Source organism: Halichoerus grypus, chromosome 5 (genome assembly GCF_964656455.1).
Source record: "Halichoerus grypus chromosome 5, mHalGry1.hap1.1, whole genome shotgun sequence".
NCBI lineage: Eukaryota > Metazoa > Chordata > Mammalia > Carnivora > Phocidae > Halichoerus > Halichoerus grypus.
The window spans coordinates 84271770-84290379 of NC_135716.1; the positions used below are offsets into that span (position 1 = coordinate 84271770).

Genomic DNA, 18610 nt, shown 5'->3' on the forward strand with positions numbered 1-18610 from the left:
TTCCCACTTGAGCAATGGTCATTTGAAGACTGAGGCCTATTCAGTGGGGTCTATTTAGTTGGTGGAAAATTATGTCTTACTATACTGGCTTCTGGCCCTGCCTCTGTGGGCCTCCTGACCTCCCTTCCTTTTTATTCTAATAAAAGAGTTTCAATCAAGCAAGTTCCACCTGGAGTAGGGGATGGGGCATGTAAACCACCTACCATATGTTCTTCACTTTTTAGGAAATTGTCACTTTTCCTAGTCAGGGACCCATAGTTTGTGCCCATCTCCCACTGTAGTACATGATATTTTGAGCCTGAATGTGGATCAAAGGGAGTGAGGGGTATGGCTAAGAAGGGGCTCTATCATTTCTTAAACTTCTTTCCCTGACCAAAAAGGGCCACTTGCCCTCTGGAAATGCTATCTCCTGGTCTTCATCCTAAACACAGAAAAAATCTTGTTTCTTCTTTTAGGTTTACCCATTTTTGTTAAAATGGCTCAACTCCTGAACAGCATACTCACTGTGATCAAGGTGTTCCAGAAATACACTAAAGAGAATGGGAAATGTACCTTGCTCTGCAAGAAGGAGTTGAAGCAGCTGCTCTTGGCTGAGCTTGGAGATATCCTCTGGGTAAGATGCATAGATTCTGGCCCCATGAAGTCAAGTGTGAGTGACTCTGACACTTGCATCCAGGGTTTGATGTTTTTTGTTTGATCTGGTCATGCTCCATCCACCCTGTAGCTAAAGATTTTCAGGCAGCTCCTCAGTACTTCTCTCCCAGCAGACACACGTGCTCACAGGCATACACACACACACACACACACACACACACACACACACACACACCTTCTTATAGCTGAGCTTGACAGAAGGGAGCACAACTTCAAACCAGTAATAATTTCTCAGAAGAAATTCTAGATTCGTATCTTGATTTCTGTCCACACATCTTCTCATTCATCCATTCAAGTCATCCTAGGCACTGGGAATGCAAACATGAATAAAACCAGCTTCTCCTCCCTTTAGGACCTCATAGTGTGGTTGGAAAGAAATAAGTAAAAAATAATTACGATATAGCATGTGATGGGATGGAATAATCATGCCCCCATTGGTCCAGCAAGAGATGCAGTTCTGAGGACCAGTTGATCCGTTGGGCTAGAACCAAGCCCAAGCCATTTCAGATTAATGGTTTCCAACCAAGGAAGGCTCATACAGGAGTGAAGAGTCTGGGACATAGATACTAGCACACAGTATCCACAGGAGAACAGCTGATTTTGCTCTTTGTTTTATTTTCTCACAGAGACCAAATGACCCAGACACGGTGGACACCATCCCGAGCCTCTTGGATAAAGACAGAAATGGACATGTTGATTTTCATGAATATCTCTTGTTGGTGTTCCAATTGGCCCAAGCCTGCTATCATAAACTGTATAATAAGTCATGTGGAGACAGAATCTCTCAGCAAGAAGGGGAGCAGGAGGGAACACGAGACAATAAGTTTCCAGAAAATACAGGCAGGCAACACAGGCAGAGGCATGAGGGAGAAAGGCAGGACTCGCACTGCACTCAGTCTGAGAGACAAAACCAGGATGTCCACCAGGATCAGTCAGAGAGACAGGATAGGGACTCCCGCTATGGTCAGTCTGAGAGACAGGATAGGGACTCCCGCTGTGGTCAGTCAGAGAGACAGGATAGGGACTCCCGCTATGGTCAGTCTAAGAGACAGGATAGGGACTCCAGCTGCAGTCGGTCTGAGAGACAGGATAGGGATTCCCGCTATGGTCAGTCTGAGGGACAGGATAGGGACTTCTGCTACGGTCAGTCAGAGAGACAGGATAGGGACTCCCACTATGATCAGTCTGAGAGACAGGATAGGGACTCCAGCTATGGTCAAAGATGGAGACATAAATCTAGCAGTAGCCTGCCTAAAAGACAAGGATATATCTTTGCCTTAAGTCAGTGTGAGAAACAAGTTCACGATTCTCGTTATGGCCAGACAAACCAACAGGAATCAGGTTCTTATCATGAACAGTCTCAGAGGCTGGATCAGGAATCAGGCTACAGTCAGAGAGATAGACAAGAATTGGACTTTCAATATGGCCAGACAGACAATGCCAGAGTTCTCACTATGGTCAGACAAACAGACAAGGCCAGAGTTTTCAGTGTGGCCAGACAGACAGACAAGGCCAGAGTTCCCGCTATGGCCAGAAAGACAGACAAGGCCAGAGTTCTCACTATGGCCAGGCAGACAGATAAGACCAGAGTTCCCACTATGGCCAGAAAGACAGACAAGGCCAGAGTTCTCACTATGGTCAGAAAGACAGACAAGGCCTAGGTTCTAAGTTTAGCCAAACAGACAGACAAGGCCAGAGTTTTCATTATGGCCAGACAGATAGACAAGGCCAGAGTTCTCACCATGGTCAGAGAGACAGAAAAGGCCTAGGTTCTCAGTGTAGCCAGACAGACAGACAAGGCCAGAGTTCTCACTATGGCCAGGCGGACAGACAAGGCCAGAGTTCCCACTATGGCCAGACAGACAGACTAGGCCAGAGTTCTCACTATGGTCAGACAGACAGACAAGGCCAGGGTTATCATTATAGTCAGACGGACAGACAGGGCCTGAGCTCTCACTATGGTCAGTCAGAGATTGGGGTAACAGGGCAAAATAGTTACCTCCAAGGAAGTGAGGGAACAAGCAGAGACTCATATGTTGAGCAATCAGGAAGGTCAGGGAGACTAAGTCAAAAGACTCAAGGACAGGAAATGACTCGAAATCAGGGGCAGAGATTCCAGTCTAGGGAAGGCCAGCAGAACAGCCACCAGGCATGGGAGCCTGAGGAGGATAGCCAACACCACCAACACAAACTCATTGCACATATCCAGCAAGAAAGGTCATGCGGTTACAAAAGGGGTGACTGGCAATCATGTGGTTGTGAGCAGGACCACAGACAGGCCCAGGCTAGGCAAAGTCATGGAGAGGGGCAGAGCCACCAGGCAGAGGAAGAGCAGGGCCACCAAAGCTGGGGCAGACATGGTTGAGAGTCAGGTAACTCCATGGGAGAAGCAAGCCAGGCAAACCCATGAAGAGGAAAAAAGCCATCAGAGACAGGACAGGCAAACCCACGAAAGTGAGCAGACCCATCAGAGACGGGACAGGCAAACCCATGAAGATGAGCAGACCCGTCAAAGAAGGGACAGGCAAACCCACGAAGATGAGCAGACCCATCAGAGACGGGACAGGCAAACGCACGAAGATGAGCAGACCGGTCAGAGAAGGGACAGGCAAACCCACGAAGATGAGCAGACCCGTCAGAGACGGGACAGGCAAACCCACGAAGATAAGCAGACCCGTCAGAGACAGGACAGGCAAACCCACGAAGATGAGCAGACCCGTCAGAGACAGGACAGGCAAACCCACAAAGATGAGCAGACCCGTCAGCAACGAGACAGGGAAGCCCACGAAGAGAGTCAAAACTGTCAGCAACAATGGGATAGGCAAACCCTTGAGGAGGAAGAAAGGTATCAAGGATCCCAGGATCAACAATCTTATGGGACCCAGCAAGGCTGTGCTAATAGAGAAAAAATCCACATGAATGAGAATAGCCAGAGGCGAGGTTCACAGGGAAGACGCAGTAACCTGACCTTCCACCCCACCCAGAGTGGTGGGAGGCCCCCAAGGAGACAACAGGGTGGAAGTCACCCTACCAAAGCATCTCCTACTCCCAACCCCCTCCATGACTATGTACAAGAGCAGAAAAGGAATCAGCATTAGGCTGTGCACACACCAGAGCTAAAAGCAACCTGAAGCTAGGGAAGAAATCTACATGTCAAGTTTATCCTTACTTCTGTTTAAGAGATTGAAAACGTATGTCTTTCTTCTCTCTTCTATCTACTTGCAAGGATGCTTTTGAGAACTAGTATTCACTTTTAGGGCATGTCCATTCTTTGAGCAGCAATTCTAGGGTGTTCTGGTTGGGTTAAATCTGAGTGGTAAGTTGGGTGACATAATCAGATTCCAATTTTGATTACTTTGGGGATTTAAATCATTTCTTGGTTTTCCATCTGTGTAGGTGGGACATGGTTGGATCACTGAATGGTAGAAACTTCTCCCAAAAATTCAGAAACAGGAAAGGTATTCTGAAGATACATATTACAGCCTGAGGACAGGACAGCTGGACTTTGGTGGCTTTGGGCTCCGGTGGATGAAACACTGGGAATTGCAAACCTCATAGCCTACACTAAAATGAAACATGGTGAGAGGCTTCTAGGAGAGTCATCTCTGAAGTCCACAATATCTCCCATGCCCAGGCTCCCACCCTTCACCAGAGGGACTGTCCCCTGAGCTGCTATCACTACCGCTGACTGGACTGGTTCCAGCTTCATATCTATCCAGTTTCTGATCATATAAAACACAGAGAAAGAATATGTCATCTGCCTGCAGCTTCCAGCAAGCCAAAACTGTCCATCCATAGCTCCTGAAAACCCTTCAAAGAAAATCAATGGAATTGTATTAAAATACCCAATAAATGATTGGTGAGCAATGATCTCAATGACTCTTTTCCTTCTTCATGGTGGGAACATGCTATCTTATCTTCACTTGGGTGCAGTTTTCCAAAAATAAGGCCACATTTCTTGACTTCTAAGATGCCTTTGTTCTTTGAGTTCCTGAGCACTGAAGAAAAAAAGGGAGAAGAAGAAGGAGGAGGAGGAGGAGAGGAATGGAAGAGAAAGGAGAAGGAAGAGAAAGAAGAGGAATTAATATGAAACAAATAACAAAAGGTCAAAAGGAATTTATCTAAATATTTTCAGCTCCTTCCCCCACAGAGGAGTCAAAGTTGACCGTTGCCCTCATTCGCCTCCACATTCAAATGGTCATTAAGTCTTGCCAACTTTACATCCTTCATATCTCTTGGATCTCTTCCCACTTCTCCATGTCCACTGCCTTTAATTTCCCTCCTCTTCAGTGACTCCCAGTGACTTTAAGATGAAGTTCACACTCCTTAGCATGACACCTAGGCCCTTCACCATCTGACCCAGATGACCTATCCAGCTTAGTCCCATGAAAAGCCCCTCCAAGGAGCACTAAGTCCTCCAGCCATACCAAGGACTTGACCTTTTCTTAGTTTATCAGGGTCTTTCATTAACTCATATCTTTGAATATACCATTCCATAGCCTGGAGTACCTCCCCCTTGCTTCTGCCAGGTAAAAACCTGGGCATCCTCTGTGTCCCAACTAAAACATCACATCTTCTGGGCAGCCTTCCTGGACACTCCAAGCACTCCTTCCTTTACATTCCCATTCATTTCTCTTATAACATTTGTCACACACACACTATTGTGATTATCTCCCCTACCAGGGAATAAGACTGTATTGTACTCAACTATGTACTGCTCAGCACTTAGTGCAGCCACCAATGTCCAGGGGCACTCATAATTGTTTGCTGAATAGGTGGGCAGATGGAAGAACTTAGTCTGGCTTCAGGAAAAATTCAGCTAAAAATGTACATAGTAATATTTATGTAGTAACAGACAAAAGAGGCTAAATTTGACCCTTATTCAGTCAAGGGTGAAGGTGAATGAAACAGCAACCTTTTTTGATATTTTAAGCAATAGAACATTTAATGCCTAGAATTATAAGAGCTGAATTATTAGAAATCAGTAAGTGACGCCCAGAATTATTGAGGTCAAGACATCCATAGTACTGTAATCCAGCAATCAGAAAGCTGGGATCCAGACGCTGCTGGCATTGCTCCCAAATCTGCCTGTCAACAACCATGTTCCATAACCCTGTTTACCAAAAGAAATAGCAAAAATCACCATAGCTTCCAAATATCACGTAAACACATCTAATTGGAAAAACATAATTCATATCCAGAACTCTAGCTACAAGGGAGTCTAGGAAATATAGAAGGAGATAAGAATGGATGTTGAGGGCCATTGGATTCACCATAGGAAGGATATATAGACTCATAACAGCAGCCCCTTCCCTCAAGGAGATTACAATCTAGTAAGAAATATGTGTACAGCAAACAACCATTAAGTAAAGCAAGATGTCATAAGTACAAGAAAATTGCTGTCATTATAGCAGCAATGTCCACAATAGCCAAACTATGGAAAGAGCCCAGATGTCCAATGACAGATGAATGGATAAAGAAGATGTGGTATATATATACAATGGAATATTATTCAGCCATCAAAAATGAAATCTTGCCATTTGCAACAATGTGGATAGAACTAGAGGGTATTATGCTGACTGAAATAAGTCAATCAGAGAAAGACAATTATCATATGATTTCACTCATATGTGGAATTTAAGAAACAAATCAGAGGAGCATAGAGGAAAGGAGGAAAAAATAAAACAAGATGAAATCAGAGAGGGAGACAAACCATAAGAGACTCTTAATCATAGGAAACAAACAGGTTGCTGGAAGGGAGGGGGGTGGAGGGATGGGATAACTGGGTGATGGACATTAAGGAGGGCATGGGACATAATGAGCACTGGGTGTTACATAAGACTGATGAATCACTGAACTCTACCTCTGAAACTAATAATACATTATATGTTAATTAAATGAGCTTAAATTTTTTTAAAAAGGCGGGAAAAAATGTTCATAGCAGTAATGTCCACAATAGCCAAACTGTGGAAAGAGCCGAGATGCCCTTCAACAGATGAATGGATAAAGAAGATGTGGTTCATATATACACCGGAATATTACTCAGCCCTCAGAAACGATGAATACCCAACTTTTACATCAACACGGATGGGACTGGAGGAGATTATGCTAAGTGAAATAAGTCAAGCAGAGAAAGTCAATTATCATATGGTTTCACTTATTTGTGGAACATAAGGAATAGCATGGAGGACATTAGGAGAAGGAAGGGAAAAATGAAGGGGGTGGAAATAAGAGGGGGAGATGAACCATGGGAGACTATGGACTGTGAGAAACAAACTGAGGGTTTTGGAGGGGACGTGGGTGGGGGGATGGGTTGACCCGGTGATGGGTATTAAGGAGGGCACGTACTGCATGGAGCACTGGGTGTTATACGAAAACAATGAATCATGGAACGCTACATCAAAAACTAATGATGTACTGTATGGTGCCAAACATAACATAATAAAAAAAATTTTTATAAAAATAATAAGTAAATAAATAAATAAATAAATAAATAAAAAGGGGAAAAAGAAAATTAAAAAAAAAAAAGAAAATTGCTGTCATAACACCGAGAAGGGAGTAAGTAATTGTGTGGAAGGACTGAGATAAGCTTGCATGGAGGAAAGCATCTAAGCTAGGGTCATGATCCTGAGGGAGTGGAGATGAGAAGGGTCATGGCTTGTTGTGGGCCTTAAGCTCGATGGGGATGTTGGCTGCTGTTTAAATGGCATAATTGTCCAGGAGTAAGATGGGTCTTCTTCACAAATATTCTCTGTAACTGAGGACCTCCCCAGAAAGCTAAACTAGAGGGTGGAAAATAAACCCAAAGCTGAGAGGTTTCAAAATCTATAAGCTGCTAAGGGTTCCTGGGGGCTTTCAGTGGGTCAGCTGGGCAGTGAAGGGTGGGAGGATTTAGGCATTCTAGGCAGGGGGAACAGCATGAGTGCCACATGGTGAAGGAAGTTCCAAGGAAACACTAAAGAGAGAAAGCAGAGAGTAAAAGCTGGAAGGACAAATAGAGCTGGATCACGGAGGACTTCAAAATCCACCTTGAAGAGTTTGGAATTTTTTTTTGTTAGTAGTAGGAGCCACAAAAGTTTTCTGAGCAGAAAATGAGAGGAAAAGAGGAAAACCAGCAGGAGATAAAGAGATAATGGGATAAAGAGAAATGGCTACTATAAGGAGGGACATGAATTTGGTCTGGGTAACTCCCCATCACAGGTACAACATAAGCACAGACTGGGAGGTTATCCAAGCTCTAAGGCCAAAAGACCAGAAAGGGAGACCCCCTGTGAAAGCATGGAGGAGAGACGTCCTACTGCACTGCACTGACTGCTCTGCAGCGGGTAAAAAAAGCAGCTCTCTGGATCTAAACCAGAAAGCAACCTTCCCAATTTCCTCAACTGGAATGACCAAACATCAGATCGCCCCCGCCTTAAGCACTGTCTCTACTCTCAAACTCTGAGAGAACCATGCACACCATGAAGCTAATTCACAAAAGGTCCGCCAAATCTACCCACACCAGAAAGATACCATTCCTTTGTAAAAGATATCTTCCCCTTGGGACTCACTCATCAGCCACCTTCTCTTTTCTAACTATGGTTATCTTGTCCACTCCTACAGCTCCAAATATCACCACTATTTCTAAGACTCTCAGTCTTCATCTCTAGCCCTACCTCTTTCTTAAATCCCAGACTCCTATATCCAATTATCTCTTTGGCATTTCCACTGGGACATCAAATAGCATCTTGGTCTTAGCATTCCCAAACAGGAATCTTGACTTGTTTCTCCCTCAATTTTCCCCAGTTCAGTAAGTTGGTAGGACTATCCACACTGCTCAAGTGAAAGCATAGGAGAGACATTCTTTACTGCAATAATTCCCTCCCCCCAATCAAACTCATCAGCAGTCCCTTTGTTTTTATCTGAAAATACAGTGTAGCCCAGATCCCACCATTCTTGTCATCTTCCATGTCATCAACCCTCCCTCCTAGAACCCAGCAACAGCTTCCTGATGGGACTCCTTACTCCTCTGTGAAATGGAAACCACATCAGGTCACTCCCCTGGGTAAAAGGCTCAGTGGTTTCTCACCACACAAGAATAAAATCCAGCATTCCTTCCTAGGATGGGGCCCTGCCAAACCCTGTCATGCACCACTCCCCTCTGTGCTCACTGTTTTCCTATCACACTGGCCTTCCTCTGGTGATTCCAGCAGGACAAGCTGGTACCCACCCCAAAGCCTCTGAACCAGCTATTGCTTTGGTTTGGAAGAGTCCTCTCCCCAGCTTTGTGTGACTGGCTCCTTATTTCACTCAAGTCTCAGCTAAAGAATCACCTCCCAGGAGAAGGTTTCTCGACATTTAGTCTACAAGAGTAGTCCCCAGTCACTCCCAATCACATCCTCCTCTTTCTCTTGTTCTCAACATTTTTCATATCTGTTATCTTGGTTTTATGTTACCTGTTTATTGTCTTTTTCTCACTACTGGAACTTAAGGCCCATAAGGACACAGATTTTGTTTGTCTTGTTTACCACTGCACCCTCTGCATCAAAAAGAGGAGGCATTCAAGGTGCAAGCCCAGTGAGTGTGAGTGTCCACTGAGTTTTCACAAAAGGCCCCTGTGATCTGGCTTCAGTCTACCTTTCCAGCTTTGTTCCCCACTATACCCCCACCTGCCATCTAGACTCCAGCCTAACCGGACAACTGCCCAGCCTCCACACCTCGGCTTATACCATTTCCCCACTGGCGCCTCTCCTAACCTTCACCTGGCCAAATCCTATCTATTCTATTAATTAGCAGCATCTCTCAGACCTATCACCATTGCAGAATTTATCATATTGCACTGAAACGACTCTACACCCATCTGTTTCCCACACCAAGCTGCAAGATCCTTGCAAGTAGAAACTGCATCTTATTCAGTTGTATCTTCGGCACCAAGCACAGTGACTGACCAACTGTATGTAAAGAGACTGAGATTTAGGGGCAACTGGGTGGCACAGTCGGTTAAATGTCTGACTCTTGGTTTCAGCTCAGATCCTGATCTCAGAGTCATGAGATTGAGCCCCACAGATGGGGCTTCACGTTCAGCGCAGAGTCTGCTTAAGACTCTTTCCCTCTCCCGCTGCTCTCCCCACCAGCACCACTCTCTCTCTCTCTCTCTCTAAAATAAATAAATAAATCTTTTAAAAAGAGAGAAAGACTGAGATTTAGAATAAAAAGACCTGTATTGAGACCTACCTCAACCATTTACTGATTTTATAATCTTAGAAAACTTTGAAAAGCTTCTTTATCTCTTTAAATCTCAATTCTCTCATCTATAAAATAAGATTAAAAATTCCAATTGTTGCTTAAATATAAATTGAGAAGACATACATAAAGTAGTTAATAATCTGATATCTTCTTGCTTATTTATTTAATGTTTATCATCTTTTCCCCTTTGGCATTATTTTTAATAGAAACTTAATAAATGTTTACCATGTTATTAAAAAGCCCAGCTTGGGGTGGAAATCCTTATATCAGACAAATTAGATTTTAAACAAAAGACTGTAATAAGAGATGAGGAAAGACACTATATTCTACTTACAGGGTCTATCCAACAAGAAGATCTAACAATTGTAAATATCTATGCCCCTAACATGGGAGCAGCCAATTATATAAGCCAATTAATAACAAAAGCAAAGAAACACATTGACAACAATACAATAATAGTGGGGCACTTTAACAGCCCCCTCACTGAAATGGACAGATCATCTAAGCAAAAGATCAACAAGGAAATAAAGACTTTAAATGACACACTGGACCAAATGGACTTCACAGACATATTCAGAACATTCCATCCCAAAGCAAAGGAATACACATTCTTCTCTAGTGCCCATGGAACATTCTCCAGAATAGATCACATTCTAGGTCACAAATCAGGTCTCAACTGGTACCAAAAGATTGGGATCATTCCCTGCATATTTTCAGACCACAGTGCTTTGAAACTAGAACTCAATCAAAAGAGGAAAGTTGGAAAGAGCTCAAATACATGGAGGCTAAAGAGCATCCTACTAAAGAATGAATGGGTCAACCAGGAAATTAAAGAAGATTTTTAAAAAATTCATGGAAACTAATGAAAATGAAAACACAACTGTTCAAAATCTTTGGGATGCAGCAAAGGCAGTCCTAAGAGGAAAGTATATAGCAATACAAGCTTTTCTCAAAAAACAAGAAAGGTCTCAAATACACAAACCTAACCCTACACCTAAAGGAGCTGGAGAAAGAACAGCAAATAAAGCCTAAACCCAGCAGGAGAAGAAAAGTAATAAAGATCAGAGCAGAAATCAATGAAATAGAAACCAAAAGAACAGTAGAACAGATCAACGAAACTAGGAGCTGGTTCTTTGAAAGAACTAACAAGATTGATAAACCCCTGGCCAGACTTATCAAAAAGAAAAGAGAAATGACCCAAATAAATAAAATCATGAATGGAAGAGGAGAGATCACAACCAACACCAAAGAAATACAAACAATTATAAGAACATATTATGAGCAACTATATGCCAGCAAATTAGATAATCTGGAAGAAATGAATGCATTCCTAGAGATGTATCAACTACCAAAACTGAACCAGGAAGAAATAGAAAACCTGAACAGACCTATAACCACTAAGGAAATTGAAGCAGTCATCAAAAATCTCCCAACAAACAAGAGCCCAGGGCCAGATGGCTTCCCAGGGGAATTCTACCAAACATTTCAAGAATTAATACCTATTCTTCTGAAACTGTTCCAAAAAATAGAAATGGAAGGAAAACTTCCAAACTCCTTTTATGAGGCCACCATTACCTTGATCCCAAAACCAGACAAAGACCCCATCAAAAAGGAGAATTACAGACCAATATCCTTGATGAACATGGATGTAAAAATTCTCACCAAAATACTAGCCAATAGGATCCAACAGTACATTAAAAGGATTATTCACCACGACCAAGTGGGATTTATCCCTGGGCTGCAAGGTTGGTTCAACATCTGCAAATCAATCAATGTGATGCGATACATTAATAAAAGAAAGAACAAGAACCATATGATCCTCTCAATAGATGCAGAAAAAGCATTTGACGAAGTACAGCATCCTTTCTTGATCAAAACTCTTCAGAGTATAGGGATAGAGGGTACATACCTCAATATCATAAAAGCCATCTATGAAAAACCCACAGCCAATATCCTTCTCAGTGGGGAAAAACAGAGCTTTCCCCCTAAGGTCAGGAACACGGCAGGGATGTCCCCTATCACCACTGCTAATCAACATAGTACTAGAAGTCCTAGTCACAGCAATTAGACAACAAAAAGAAATAAAAGGCATCCAAATCGGCAAAGAAGAAGTCAAACTCTCACTCTTTGCAGATGATATGATAATTTATGTGGAAAACCCGAAAGACTCCACCCCAAAACTGCTAGAACTCATACAGGAATTCAGTAAAGTGGCAGGATATAAAATCAATGCACAGAAATTGGCGCGAGCCAAGCTACTCATGCTGTTTGACAAGGTCCAAGTACGGGGGACGATCCTGAAAACAGGAGACTCCACAGCTGGCTCCTGCTATTCTCTTTCATTTTGTTTATGGCAATCTTTATAATTGTGGGAATATTTCTGGGCTGGCTCCTGCTACTCTCTTTCATTTTGTTTATGGCAATCTTTTTTTTTTTTAATTTTTTTATTGTTATGTTAATCCCCATACATTACATCATTAGTTTTAGATGTAGTGCTCCATGATTCATTGTTAGGGCATAACACCCAGTGCTCCACGCAGAACGTGTCCTCCTCAATACCCATCACCAGGCTAACCCATCCTCCCACCCCCCTCCCCTCTAGAACCCTCAGTTTGTTTTTCAGAGTCCATCGTCTCTCATGGTTCATCTACCCCTCTGATTTCCCCCCCTTCATTCTTCCCTTTTTTTTTCTTTCTTAACATATATTGCATTATTTGTTTCAGAGGTACAGATCTGAGATTCAACAGTCTTGCACAATTCACAGCGCTTACCAGAGCACATACCCTCCCCAGTGTCCATCACCCAGTCACCCCATCCCTCCCACCCCACCCCCCCACTCCAGCAACCCTCAGTTTGTTTCCTGAGATTAAGAATTCCTCATATCAGTGAGGTCATATGATACATGTCTTTCTCTGTTTGACTTATTTCGCTCAGCATAATACCCTCCAGTTCCATCCACATCATTGCAAATGGCAAGATCTCATTCCTTTTGATGGCTGCATAATATTCCATTGTATATATATACCACTTCTTTATCCATTCATCTGTTGATGGACATCTTGGCTCTTTCCACACTTTGGCTACTGTGGACATTGCTGCTATAAACATCGGGGTGCACGTACCCTTTCGGATCCCTACATTTGTATCTTTGGGGTAAATACCCAGTAGTGCAATTGCTGGATCGTATGGTAGCTCTATTTTCAACTTTTTGAGGAACCTCCATACTGTTTTCCAGAGTGGCTGCACCAGCTTGCATTCCCACCAACAGTGTAGGAGGGTTTCCCTTTCTCCGCATCCCCGCCAACATCTGTCATTTCCTGACTTGTTAATTTTAGCCATTCTGACTGGTGTGAGGTGGTATCTTGTTTATGGCAATCTTTATAATTGTGGGAATATTTCTGGGGTTTCATGATAAAGTGACTACTCATCTTAGTTACGCTTATCTAAGCAATCATAATGAAACTAATTCCACGAAGAATTAGTTTCTATAGAACAAAATAACAAGACAGTCACGCTCTGTCTAGCACCTTTCTCTTCGCGTACTGTTTTTTAGTTTTAGCAAAAGCCAATAAGCGGAAATCAATAAAGGTCATGTTAATCATTACAAAGGAAAAATGAAAGAAGGCTATGGCTGTAATCCAGAAAATGATCTAAGATTTGGAAAAACAAAAATATCCTAACATATAAATAAAGTTCCTCCGAGGCTGTCAGGAGGAGATGCTTGCAACCTGATCCTGTGTCTGTGTCTCCTCATTCGCCGACGCCGTCCTTTCCTACGAGAGACCCACCCCGGCTGGAGCTGGACTCTGGTAAGAAATCAGTGGCATTCCTCTACACCAACAACAAGACAGAAGAAAAAGAAATTAAGGAGTTGATCCCATTTACAATTGCACCCAAAACCATAAGATACCTAGGAATAAATCTAACCAAAGAGGCAAAGGATCTGTACTCAGAAAACTCTAAAATACTCATGAAAGAAATTGAGGAAGACACAAAGAAATGGAAAAATGTTCCATGCTCATGGATTGGAAGAACAAATATTGTGAAGATGTCAATGCTACCTAGAGCAATCTACACATTCAATGCAATCCCTATCAAAAGACCATCCACTTTTTTCAAAGAAATGGAACAAATAATCCTAAAATTTGTATGGAACCAGAAAAGACCCCGAATAGCCAGACGAATGTTGAAAAAGCCAAGCAAAGCTGGCAGCATCACAATTCCGGACTTCAAGCTCTATTACAAAGCTGTCATCATCAAGACAGTATGGTACTGGCACAAAAACAGACACATAGATCAATGGAACAGAATAGAGAGCCCAGAAATGGACCCTCAACTTTATGGCCAACTAATCTTCGACAAAGCAGGAAAGAATGTCCTATGGAAAAAAGACAGTCTCTTCAACAAATGGTGTTGGGAAAATTGGGCAGCCACATGCAGAAGAATGAAACTGGACCATTTCCTTACACCACACACAAAAATAGACTCCAAATGGTTGAAAGACCTCAATGTGAGACAGGAGTCCATCAAAATCCTAAAGGAGAACACAGGCAGCAACCTCTTCGACCTCAGCCACAGCAACTTCTTCCTAGAAACATCGCCAAAGGCAAGGGAAGCAAGGACAAAAATAAACTATTGGGACTTCATCAAGATAGAAAGCTTTTGCACAGCAAAAGAAACAGTCCACAAAACCAAAAGACAACCGACAGAATGGGAGAAGATATTTTCAAATGACATATCAGATAAAGGGCTAGTATCCAAAATCTATAAAGAACTTATTAACTCAACACCCAAAGAACAAATGATCCAACCAAGAAATGGGCAGAAGACATGAACAAACATTTTTCCAAAGACGACATCCAAATGACCAACAGACACATGAAAAAGTGCTCAACATCACTTGGCATCAGGGAAATCCAAATCAAAACCTCAATGAGATACCACCTCACACCAGTCAGAATGGCTAAAATTAACAAGTCAGGAAATGACAGATGTTGGCGGGGATGCGGAGAAAGGGGAACCCTCCTACACTGTTGGTGGGAATGCCAGCTGGTGCAGCCACTCTGGAAAACAGTATGGAGTTTCCTCAAAAAGTTGAAAATGGAGCTACCATATGATCCAGCAATTGCACTACTGGGTATTTACCCCAAAGATACAAATATAGGGATATGAAGGGGTACATACACCCCGATGTTTATAGCAGCAATGTCCACAATAGCCAAAGTGTGGAAAGAGCCAAGATGTCCATCAACAGATGAATGGATAAAGAAGAAGTGGTATATATATATATATATATATATATATATATATATATATATACAATGGAATATTATGCAGCCATCAAAAGGAATGAAATCTTGCCATTTGCAACGACGTGGATGGAACTGGAGGGTATTATGCTGAGCGAAATAAGTCAAACAGAGAAAGACATGTATCATATGACCTCACTGATATGAGGAATTCTTAATCTCAGGAAACAAACTGAGGGTTTCTGGAGTGGTGGGGGTTGGGAGGGATGGGGTGCCTGGGTGATAGACATTGGAGAGGGTATGTGCTATGGTGAGTGCTATGAAGTGTGTAAGACTTTTGAATCACAGACCTGTACCTCTGAAACAAATAATACATTATATGTTTAAAAAAAAAAGACGAAGAAGAAGAAGAAAATAGCAGGAGAGGAAGAATGAAGAGGGGGTAATCGGAGGGGGAGATGAACCATGAGAGACTATGGACTCTGAAAAACAAACTGAGGGTTCTAGAGGGGAGGGGAGTCGGGGGATGGGTTAGCCTGGTGATGGGTATTAAGGTGGGCACGTTCTGCATAGAGCACTGGGTGTTATGCACAAACAATGAATCATGGAACACTACATCAAAAACTAATGATGTAATGTACGGTGATTAACATAACATAATAATAAAAAAAAAAGCTCCGCTTCTGTGCCAGTTCCTCCAAGAAGTCTTCCTTGATCCCCCCTTCTTCCTAGACAATAGTAACCACTTCTTTGTCTTCAAGCAGTGTCTTTGGAAAGCTTCTGTGATCATCATCACAGTTTACATTATTGTAGGTACTGGTGAACATTCTTGTTCCCTGGCTGTATTAGAAGTTCCTTCAGAAAAAGGTCCACACTTTGTTCTTTACATCATTGTCAGCACCCAGAATACTCAGAATAAGGATTTGGTGACTGGTTGTTGAAGCAAATTCAACTAAATTGACTCTCCATTACATCATGGCTCTTTCCCTCCATGCCTGGCACCACCACTCTGTCCCCTTTGTTCTATTCTGCCATTAGTGTGCTTTCATCCCTCCCACCTTCCCTCACAACCCAGGACCCAGCCTATCTCTCTCTCAGATTTCCTGTGCCTCCCTGCTCAAGCCCCATTTATTATTTTCTTATATTTTTTTTTATTGAAGTATAGTTGACATACAATGTTATATTAGTTTCAGGTGTACAACATAGTGATTTGACAATTTTATCCATTACACAGTGCTCACCACGATTAAGTGTAGTCACCATCTGTCACCATACATTATTACAATAGTCCTGACAATATTGCCTAGGCTAAACTTTTTATCCCTGTAACTTATTTATTGTATAACTGGAAGTTTGTACTTCTTCGTCCCCTTCACCCATTTTGCCCAGCCCCCACCCACCTCCCCCTGACACAACATCGTTGAAATAGAACTCCTGAGGGGTGCACAATCTCCCCTCAGCACCAACGCTTTCCATGATTTGCAGGATCCCAGACTGTGGCCATTCTATTTTCTTACTCCTCGCTCCACTTTGCCTCTTCTTTTCCGTTGCAGTCCAAACCCAACAATTCCTATCCCCCAACTCCTCAAAAGGCCAGTTCCAAATTCACCTCCTCTAATCCTCCCTCCCTCAGTGCTCTGTTGACTTTCATATACTCAGGCTCCCCTGTGTGCACTCTGCTTTTTTTTTTTTAAAGATTTTATTTATTTATTTGACAGAGAGACAGCGAGAGAGGAAACACAAGCAGGGGGAGTGGGAGAGGGAGAAGCAGGCTTCCCGCCGAGCAGGGAGCCTGATGCGGGGCTCGATCCCAGGACCCTGGGATCACGACCTGAGCCAAAGGCAGACGCTTAACAACTGAACCACCAGGCTCCCCAAGGGAAAATGCACTCTGCTTTCTGACGGAAGCATATACAAATGTTCTTCTGTTGCTTCGCTATGTCATCCTTCCTTCCACTGAAGCTATGAGGCCATTAAGAAGCTGATGAGTTGCTTGCTCCTTTGAAAACCCAGCACAATGGATTTGCAGCCACTGGTGTTGGTTAACTTACTTGGAGACCTACTCAAGCAGCTGGAACCTAATTGGAATTGAACATTTATTGAGTACCCACCGTCAAAATACATTTTGCATACAAGCAACTTGCATTCTTGAGAGCAAAGGTCACTAAGAACACCTATTAAATAGATAGCAACAGTCTAAGAGAGAGAGCACAACGAACTGGGAGTCAGAAAACTTGAGTTCTAGTCCTGCCACTGCCGCTAACGCCACATATGACTGGGTACTTTTTGTCCTCATACTGTACTCCAGTGTTCTCATCCTTAAAATGAGGAGTTGGCACAATACAATTTACAATGTAGATTTCCTTAAAGTTGTATTGCTCTGGTTTTATAGCTAAATGTCTAGGTGAATCAGCCAGGCTGATTAAGGACAGTAAATATTTCAGAGGCTTAAAAACACCTTGACAGCAAACTGGAAAAAATATCATATGGAGTTCTAGTGCCACCTACTGACCACTGGATTCCCTGTGTCCTGAGATGTCTAGAAAAAATGAGACTGTTGAGAAGGAGTAAGTCATAGTATGGCACTGTCTGCCCAGTAAACTGGTAAGACTTTTGTCAGATGGACTCCTCATCAGTTTCTTTTTTTTTTTTTTTTAAAGATTTTATTTATTTATTTGAGAGAGAGAATGAGAGAGCAAGAGAGAGCACATGAGAGGGGGGAGGGTCAGAGGGAGAAGCAGACTCCCTGCTGAGCAGGGAGCCCGATGCGGGACTCGATCCGGAGACTCCAGGATCATGACCTGAGCCGAAGGCAGTCGCTTAACCAACTGAGCCACCCAGGCGCCCCTCCTCATCAGTTTCTACTACACCAGCAACTGTCCCTAACTATGCAGAGTATATGCATTGTATAAATCGCTATGGAGTGAGGAAGAAGAGTCTGGGAGTCCAAAAGAAGTGAATTCCAATCTTGTCCCAACCACTTAAGTTCCTGTGTGACTTGAGCCTCAGTTTCCTCATTTTAAAATTCCAGTAATAGGATCTTCTTCATAGGGTGACTAAAAGGACCTGTGGAGTGCCTGGCATAATGCCTGGCATGTTCTAGGCACTAGAGAACTGTGGAAACACAACTCATGCTCTAAAAGAGCTTGCAATTAGTCAGGGGTAGAGGCAGGTGCTAAGCTAAGTATATAAATAATAATGATTCGATGCACATTTTTGATCACCTCATACACACCAAGGGCTATAACAGAAGGTGGTATGTAATAAGAAAGAAAGCACCATGGAGACTCAAAGGAGGGGTAGATCACATGTGGGTTGGGCAAGATAAATGTCTTCATGGTAGAGGCAGCATCTGCCCTGGACTTTAATGACTAGTTAGGATTTAAATAGGCAGATGGATTTATTCAATCGATATTGTACTCGTCCTTAAAATCTCACTTCAAATTTCACCTCCATAAAGCCACCCCTTACACTTACTTTAG

The 18610-nt window shown here is 42.8% G+C and overlaps 1 protein-coding gene and 1 long non-coding RNA gene across 3 annotated transcripts in view; one reads left to right on the forward strand and one right to left on the reverse strand.

Moving 5' to 3' along the window:
- The window catches only part of LOC118552378 (uncharacterized), a 604572-nt gene that overhangs the window by 372795 nt on the left and 213167 nt on the right, over positions 1-18610 (reverse strand). The gene's annotated exons all lie outside the window — the stretch shown is intronic.
- On the forward strand, positions 1759-3948 carry RPTN (repetin). The gene is given in 4 exon segments (XM_078071636.1): positions 1759-1797; positions 1941-2091; positions 2094-3015; positions 3017-3948. Coding segments are annotated over 4 exon segments (1848 nt in total). The 3' UTR covers positions 3753-3948.